Source organism: Gadus morhua, chromosome 2, assembly GCF_902167405.1.
Source record: "Gadus morhua chromosome 2, gadMor3.0, whole genome shotgun sequence".
Taxonomy (NCBI): Eukaryota; Metazoa; Chordata; class Actinopteri; order Gadiformes; family Gadidae; genus Gadus; species Gadus morhua.
In genome coordinates this window covers 27,017,664-27,026,918 of record NC_044049.1, presented here as the reverse complement: position 1 = coordinate 27,026,918, position 9,255 = coordinate 27,017,664, and the positions used below count along the sequence as shown (strand labels likewise).

The following is a 9,255-nucleotide window of genomic DNA, read 5'->3' as shown; positions in this document are numbered from 1 at the left end:
TACAATTAACTAATAAATGCTCAACAGTTTCTGGCTGGTAACAGTGTTGGCATTTCCCAGTTGGATGCTTGCCTATTTTATATATTGTAAGGAAGTATATTGTATATTGTATATTGTACAAATGTCTATCTGTTTCACTCATGCCCCAATGCTCCTGCCATGTATTTGGTTTATATGTCCTGATGACGGATTTTACTTCAGCTTTGCTCAGAGGAACCTGTAGGTACATCATCTTGAGTGCTTGTTTGGCCAGAATATCCACTTGCTCATTTCACTTCACATCAACATGAGCAGGAACCCAGATAAAACGTGTGAATATGCCCTTAATTTGCAGTCTGTACATTATAAGAAATACTTTATTTATTAGATCCATTCTAAATAACGACCTTCCTGACCTAATGCTAGATAGAGCTGAAAAACTCTTAGGATAGGAATCACAACAAACAAGCCAAAACAAAGACAAACGTACCGACCCGGAACGTAAGCTATTTATATGGATAACATTGCCATTCAACATGTTTCTTTAATCTATGATGATAATGGTTAATTAATAATTTAGTAAAATACATTTGTTACATATATAGCGCCTGTAAAACAAAAACAAATATATAAACAATATATTATGATATATGAGAAAAATAAGTATATTATAATATTTTCTGTGTTTCTGAATATTAAGTATCATAAAGTAGTAGACTATTTAGGTAAAATCGACAAATGCTCCTCCTGAGTCATTGGCAATGACTGCGCAGCTTTTCGGGTTTAGTTTTATCAGGACGTTCTCCTGCGTAGCAGGAACTTTAGAAGGGGAAGAATTATGAAGGAGGACAGGGATTCAATTATGTCCGATGTCCCCAGCAATGCGCCAGAACGTGAGTATTAAATGCAATTGTTTGTATTATTTAATGTCCAAAGGAGAGCGTCTTTTGTTTTTGGGAGATTTTAATTAATTGTTAACATTTTGTAGTTTACTTTGCCGGTTTCACAGATCAGCAAATTATAGCGATATGTCATTTCTCTTGCGTCATCTCCAAGCGTTTCGAGAAAGTTATTGTTGAAGCTTGCTGTGAAGTATACACCTGTAATACATGTGTGTATATATATATACATTGAATAATAGCCTAACCCTAATGTTATAATGTGAAATAAATTCGGCCAGTTGTCAATGACCTCAAAAGTTATTCATGATGGCTTACTTAGGAAGATGATGTTACGTATGAACGTATAACGTTATTGCCTCTCTGTCTATAAATAACGTATGAAGTTATTTAAACATTTTATTTAAGGGTCTAAAATAATAAATCTGTGATCTAACTAACCCTACAGTTTAGTTTATCTGGCTTCTCTAAAAATGTTCATTCAAATGTTTTCAGACTGTCCTGGAACTACCAGTGAAAAGGCAGGGAAGGGCTCAGCATGCCAGGGCTGCCCGAACCAGACGCTCTGTGCCTCCGGTGCCACCAAGGCTCCTGACCCCGGTAAGACTACGGACTCTTTCTTCGGCCTATAGGGCTTCACTCTCACAATAATGCAGCCGTTGTTGTCAGTGGTACATATGCGATGTGCCGTTATTGATCATAAATCCTATTTAATTGTAATCTTAACCAGTCTCCTCCACCATGAGTAACCTGTTGTTTGAATGCAACTTCGGTTTCTGCGTAAGCCAAAGTACATTAGTACATAATTGGCCCGCCAACGGCATTATATTTAAAAATCGCCTATGATACTACTTTTCTGGTCTTCATTTCTTATTAATGCCTCCTATAGAGCAACCTGACACGGATCAGAGCACAAAAAACAATGTAGATTTTCGGGAAACTCTTCCTCTCATCTGGGCGCTTTCAGCATTCTCTGTCGACACTCCGACCCCTCGCCCCCCATTATTTGACACTTTAGTAGGGTTAAACATGACTCTAAATCATTATAACAACGTTTATAGGTCATAAAAGTCGATGTGCGCTTTAAATTAAAATCACAAAATTGCGTAAGCTCTGTGTGTCCATGACGTCGGAACATTTTAAAAGGCAAAAGAGATTTTTCTTTGAGGGCCCGACCCACCGGGTCCCTAACCCACTCCCTCTCTGTCCCCCCAGCCATCGCGGAGATAGCGGAGAAGATGCTGACGGTGAAGCACAAGATCCTGGTGCTCTCTGGGAAAGGCGGGGTGGGGAAGAGCACCTTCAGCGCCCACCTGGCCCACGCTCTGGCCAGCGACGTCAGCAAGGAGGTGAGGGGGAGCACGGCCGGCCTGGGCCTTTATACAAATAAACGTGAACAACAACATTAACATTATCTCCAGATTAACTCAGGCTGCCTTTAAATGATGACGGTCTGAACAGAAGACGCAAAAGTGGCGTCGCGTCTTCACTTTTTATTCCGCGTTTAGACGAACGTTTTCGGGAGGAAATCTGCGTGCATACGGTGACGCAGAAGTGTGGAATTCGATTGGGTGTGCATGCCAGGCGGCTAGGTGGTGCTGGGATACACTATCACACAACACCGCCATGTCTGAGCGCATGCGTAGAATCTTCCTTCTTTTATCTGCGCCGCGAAAACCAAAACATAATTACAGATCCTTCTCTGTTCAGTAATACTACACATATCCACATATCGTACATTTCGTGGAAAGACTCCTGTAAGTTTATTAGAGCTGCCAGAGCAGCTTGACGGTCCGACGCATGGAAATAATCCCAACATGTATGTGACGTAAACGCGTACACGACGTGAGCAGATCCGAGCAGAGTTTTGCGTCTTGGCAGTGCAGACGGAAACGCTACGGCGGAGCGTATTCAAGTTTTGCACTCTGGAGGGTGGTTTCAGATTTTTGCGTTTTCAAGCCCAAAAAACGCATCACCGTCTAAACAAAAGGCACTTCCGATCAAGTATTTTGTCGTTTTTAGCCGCAAGCGTCCTCGTGTAAACGGGGCCTTAATCGGTCACTGTGCACTGAACTCTAGCTGGCAGCCTAGAGGACACGTAAGACCTGTTCGGATTCAGATCCACTCCTGCTCCGAGTCTGACTCGGTTACGGCAGAGCCTCATTGTATAGCGGGTCACACCAGACGCACCAGGGTCACATAGTAGAACGACAACACGTCTGAACATTAGATTCTAGGTTCTGTTCTGTGTTCAATATTATCAGTCCCAGTGGACGATGCTGCGAGGCGTGCCAAGGTGCGTTTGTCTTTTAGCGGGCGTGTGCCCCCCTGGCCATGAAAACAATAGAAGTCTCCCTTTGGCAGCAGCATGCTACTGCTTGCCTCCTCGTACACTAATTCAAACTGATGTTACTTTATGCTTTTGGTAGCCCGCAGGGAAGGTTAAAGAAGGAATTTTAATAACTCAACATTGTAGAAATGTCACACAAAAAAGTGCTGCTGCTATTGCAAATATCATTCTGCAAGTCATGGTGAGTATGCTAGCCAGCATTGGGATAAGATGCAAAACATTTGTCTTTCGTCACAGGAAGTTCAGGCTTTATTGTCTCATTGTTAAATGTTCTACTGACAAAATGGTTAAGTGTGTCTACAGACTAAAATCATGCTTGATCTGAATAGCGTATCCTTTTTTAGGTTATAATGGTACGGCAATTGTTGCTGCATGGTCTGTCTTCATGCATCACTGATGTATTCACCACACACCTACCAAATATTCTGTTAGATAACCTGGAATTATGTGAGATTGCAGTGGAGGTTTCGAACGTGAGGTTCGGGTGCTTAATGCACACCCAGATCAACCTTAATATTTTAATTGTAAGTAAAGTACAGATCTCTGTTGTCCATTACTTTAAGTAACAAATCCCTCTGTGGACCTTAATGGGGACGGCCTTGGTCTGGTTTATTATCTCATCATGAAGACAGAGAGGCAGTTATTGTGTTTTTTGTCATCAAGTAAGAAAATGACAGCAAACGGTGAGAAGAACAGACATTGACCCCCCCCCCCCCCCCCCCACGCATGGTCCTCTCTCCCCCATCTCTTCCATCCTCTTCTTGGGAGGGCATGGGAGAATGGATGAAGGGTCAAATACATCCGTCTGTTGTGAGATAGCAGCCGACCGTTGGGAGGACACACCCACGCCACACACAGCTTCAGTGGGAGGGAAACCGACTTTTGGTGGCTTTTGAGCTGGTGTGTGGTGTGGTGACTTCCTCGCGTGTAGCTAGAGTTTTCCAAGGAACGCTCAGCGCGTGGAACTGTTTATTCAAATAGACTTGTGTGAGCCATATCATCTTGGTTATCTTAGCTATTGCAGTAACATATTTACGCAGCACAATGTGTAAACCTGTGCAAAATCTTTGCTTACTTATGAAAAGACTGTTGGGGCAAAAGCCAGTCAAGCAACTTTTGTTTCATTTCATTCCTTCATAGCGCTGAGCTTGCTGCTGTTGTGGCTTATTGGCCCTCCAAAAGAAAAAGTCCCCATTTCCTGTCCAGACCAAATGCTACGGTTACAAGTTGGATCTGCTTGTGACCTAGTTCTTTACTCTCCCAATAGTTCCACTGTGTACACACACACACACACACACACACGCTCACGCTGGAACTTTTTAATAACTTGAAATAAAAAATAAATTGGCAGCCGGTCGTTGCAGTCTGAGGACCAACTTGTTCTTAGACACACTCTGCATCACTCTGCCTCCCTCTAGTGCTGCTCCTTCCATGTAGCACAAGAACACATCCACGTTTACATTTATATTTTTGTCATTTAGCAGACGCTTTTATCAAATGTGACTTACATCCACATGCACAAAAAAGACTACAATCCTACATGCATGTATACTGTATGTAAACAAAAAGGATAATAATAGTCCTATAATGCACAGTTACAATGAATTAAGAACAAGGGTATTCATTGAATACCTCATTTGGGAAAAATCACTTGGATCTCTGTGTCTCTCTCTCTCTCTCTCTCTCTCTCTCTCTCTCTCTCTCTCTCTCTCTCTCTCTCTCTCTCTCTCTCTCTCTCTCTCTCTCTCTCTCTCTCTCTCTCTCTCTCTCTCTCTCTCTCTCTCTCTCTCTCTGTGTCTCTCTCTCTCTCTCTTCCCCCTCCCCCCCTCCCTCTGTGTCACTGCGACTCCCTCTGTCTCCCTCTCTCCCCCTCTGTCTCCCCTCTGTCTCCCCTCTGTCTCCCCTCCGTCTCTCCCCCCCTCCCTCTGTGTCACTGCGACTCCCTCTGTCTCCCTCTCTCCCCCTCTGTCTCCCCTCCGTCTCACCCCCTCTCCCCTGTGTGCCAGGTGGCCGTGCTTGACGTGGACATCTGTGGGCCCTCTATCCCGAGGATCATGGGTCTGGACGGAGAACAGGTCAGTGCCGGGACGCCCACACCACCGTGCACAGGGCAGGCTACCTCCGTGCACCAAGCCTGACGAGAAACGTAACATGTTCCTTTGTCGACATAGTCTTCTAGGTTTTCCCGTCTACATGTATCGGGCGGAAATGGTATGATCTCAGTTACAGAAAGTATCCTCGATGAGATCACGTATAGTACCATTACCATCATTATTGAAATGTACTTAAAATGTGTGAAAGAATAAAATGAATTTTAGGTAAATCAAAATATTTGACAAGTCCCCCCTGGAAGCTCCTCACGTGCCCCCCTAGTTTGAACGGAGCTGATCTTAACCTCTTTGTTTCACCTCCAGGTCCATCAGAGTGGCTCGGGTTGGTCCCCTGTGGTGAGTCTTCCCCATCCCCCCAGAAACTGTAGCAAAGCCTTCTCAATGGGGGGTTCTCTGTGCTAAACCTCTGCGTCTGATTGGTGTCCCAGTACGTGGAGGAGAACCTGGCCGTCATGTCCATCGGCTTCCTGCTCAGCAGCCCGGACGACGCCGTCATCTGGAGAGGGCCCAAGAAGAACGGTACTGTCACGCTCAGAGTCATACACGTTGATTCACGTGTGTGTGTGTGTGTGTGTGTGTGTGTGTGTGTGTGTGTGTGTGTGTGTGTGTGTGTGTGTGTGTGTGTGTGTGTGTGTGTGTGTGTGTGTGTGTGTGTGTGTGTGTGTGTGTGTGCCTACCAGTTATTCTCTGTGGCCGCCCCCCTGTTCGACCAATCAGGCATGATCAAGCAGTTCTTGAGGGATGTTGATTGGGGGGACCTGGATTACCTCATCGTGGACACGCCCCCTGGCACCTCAGACGAGCATCTGTCCATCGTCCAGTACCTGAGCACTGCTGGCATTGATGGGGCTGTTATCATCACCACACCTCAGGTAACACAGACACAGACACAGACACACACACACACAGACACACACACACACACAGTCACACAGTCACACTCCGTGCTTCCCTCTTCGATGTCCTTCAGGAGGTGTCGCTGCAGGACGTGCGCAAGGAGATCCGGTTCTGCCAGAAGGTCAAGCTGCCAATCATAGGCGTGGTGGAGAACATGAGTGGCTTCGTCTGCCCCAAGTGCAAGGTGATTGGTGCCCTTTGGACACTAGGGCCCCGCCCCCAACCCCTCAGTCCTGTCGTTTTCACTCATCCACCTTTTTTACTCAATATGTATTTTTGTATATGTATATGTATATTGTATCTACACATTACCAGCCTATCGATAAACGCCTGCACGCACGCACGGGTGAAAAAACGACAACGTTTGCCAAGCCAAAGGAGGGTTAATCGCGCGATAACATTATTAACGCCGTTAAAATTGGTTTGCGTCAACGCCATTAATAACACGTTAAACTGACAGCACTAGTATTGTTATAGGATACACGGCCCTGTCAGTTCTAGTAAGTAGTAGTGAGGCTTCTCACCCTCGTGAAGAAGACACGGCCCTGTCAGTTCTAGGTACGTAGTAGTGAGGCTTCTCACCCTCGTGAAGAAGACAAAGAGACAATGAACTGATGTCATGGTTCATTGTCTCCCATCACCTCCTCCATGGCTATCAGACCCGTGTCACGCTTCTATTATTGACCTTAATGCAGATTTGATCATGCATACAACATATGATAATATAATGTACATAAATCTTATGCATTGCATGTCATGCGTAGAACCCCATCAAATTCTTGAATGACAAAGCTTAAATGACCTCTGACCCCCCCCGTGTCTCGCTCTCCTGCCCCAGAACACGTCGCAGATCTTCCCTCCGACCACCGGGGGCGCTGAGCGTATGTGCGAGGAGCTGGGGCTCCGCCTGCTGGGCAAGGTGCCCCTGGACCCCAGGATCGGGCGCAGCTGCGACGAGGGGCGGTCCTTCCTCGCCGAGGTGCCCGACTCCCCCGCAGCCCTGGCCTACAGCCGCATCGTGAAGAGTGAGTCACGCCAACGCCGCTCGCCTCAAGTGTCGACTCGCAGCTAGAGCGTCCGACCGTGAGGAGAGCTCCACTGTGGTTCTCGATGGTCACCTCCCAGCTTGTGTCTGATATCCCGATGAGAAGACGATAGGCTCTTTGTTCCTGCGTGTGGCCGCAAGAGGCCGGCCACATGATGGTATGCATGTTCTGCATATCGGACCATCCGTCGTGACTTTGTATTAATAATAGGTGCTGCACACTACTTATTCAAGAAGTACGAGCAACGGAGCTCTAATTATGAAAAAGTTGCGTGGAAATGCAGTACCATCAAAAGTTGAACGGGTCCATTTGGTCATCGTCTCTGTGTCTGTGTCTGTGTCTCTCTCTGTCTGTCTGTCTGTCTGTCTGTCTGTCTGTCTGTCTGTCTGTCTGTCTGTCTGTCTGTCTGTCTGTCTGTCTGTCTGTCTGTCTGTCTGTCTGTCTGTCTGTCTGTCTGTCTGTCTGTCTGTCTGTCTGTCTGTCTGTCTGTCTGTCTGTCTGTCTGTCTGTCTGTCTGTGTCTCTCTCTCTCTCTCTCTGTCTGTGTGTCTCTCTCTCTCTCCAGGCATTCAGGAATATTGTTCCAACCTCCTCACCGAGGAGCAGAGACTGGACTGACACAGCGGGCCTATTGCACTGGTAAAGAACACACGACATGGACACGCATGTTAAAACAAACGCCAGAAAAGAAAAAATATTGGCGTCCTGGCAATGCATTGGCTTCCGTCATGGCGATGCATTCTCAAACATAGACAGAGTTGTTGTCATGGCAGCCTTGGCGTAGCTGTGAATTGATTGGTTGAATATCAGGGCTGGGTACTGCCAGGTACCTCACAATTAAATTCCATTCTTTAGGTCTTGATTCGATTCGATTTTGATTCGATATTGATCCAATTGCTTCGATATCGATTCAATAATACTCGCAGATGACATAAATGCCTAAATATTATTTAGAATGAACCATTTCAAAATGAATTAACCATTTCATTGTGCTTTAACTAGCAAAAAGGGAATACACCATTGTATAGTATTGTTCCTGAGCTAAACCTGCAGCATTAAAGTAATAATCATAACATGGACAAATGTAAAAAGGCATGTACATTTAGACAAATTCACTTCTAGATTACAATGACTGAGTATGCTTTCTGAATCAAAATTGAATCGAGAACAAATAAATCGCAGTGCATTGATGAATCGATATTTTTTCCCAGCCCTATTGATTATATGTTGTTCCAGGACCCAGGGTTTGATTCCCTGGACTCGGTAGGAGGGGACTACAGTGCAGCTCAGTCATTGGCCGAGAGAAGACGAGACTCATCGATAAGCTTCAGCAATAGACGGATAGATGGACATTCCTTTATTACATGGATGGTAAATGTTTTTTAAGGATACTTGCTGGCTGTGAATCCATTTTGATCAGTGTTCTAAAGTGACACACACTAGTGTTTATGTCACTTTAATTATGTCTATCATTCTTCATATTTTTATATGAATTTGTGTATAGGTTTTTTTTTTTGTATGATTCACCTGTAATTACTGATCAATAAAGATATTGTATGATTTATCTAATGTATTTAGCTTCATTTTTTTTTGCGGAATAAAATACCTATAGCTTTTGACAATTAGAACTAAGCCTACCCATTGAAATGACTCAGCTTGAGGCACATATACAGTAGGTCTAATTGGATCATCAAGGAGACTTTTAGTCTGTCGTGACGTTGGATCGAAATGATTGCCACCATTTCTGGAGAAATGGAATACTGGTTATTAAATTGGTAGCAATGTTTTTTCATGTTTGGATTCCCCGGGAGGACTAAACCAGAATGTCCTCAAATCTAGTTATCCCCCTGGTAATTACCGCGTCTAGTAATCTTTTTATTATTTTCTACCATTGAGTTTCGTTTTCAGTGAATGCGGTGCCTTCCAGGAATTCCGGGTTTATAGTTTACATACATTATATTTTTACGATAACTT

The 9,255-nt window shown here is 44.8% G+C and overlaps 1 protein-coding gene across 2 annotated transcripts; it reads left to right on the top strand.

Annotated features, from left to right (window-relative positions):
* The first annotated feature begins 766 nt into the window (after positions 1 to 766).
* On the top strand, positions 767 to 8,845 carry nubp1 (nucleotide binding protein 1 (MinD homolog, E. coli)). 2 transcript variants are annotated; one of them, XM_030376278.1, is made up of 11 exons: positions 767 to 872; positions 1,374 to 1,478; positions 2,094 to 2,227; positions 5,235 to 5,303; positions 5,643 to 5,675; positions 5,768 to 5,858; positions 6,057 to 6,211; positions 6,310 to 6,420; positions 7,075 to 7,261; positions 7,847 to 7,920; positions 8,493 to 8,845. In XM_030376278.1, the coding sequence occupies exons 1-10, from the start codon at positions 818 to 820 to the stop codon at positions 7,897 to 7,899; spliced, it is 993 nt and encodes a 330-aa protein (XP_030232138.1). In that variant the 5' UTR covers positions 767 to 817; the 3' UTR covers positions 7,900 to 7,920; positions 8,493 to 8,845. The 2 variants fall into 2 exon arrangements, with proteins under 2 accessions (XP_030232138.1, XP_030232130.1); XM_030376270.1 differs by having other exon boundaries at positions 8,518 to 8,841.
* The last annotated feature ends 410 nt before the right edge of the window (positions 8,846 to 9,255 follow it).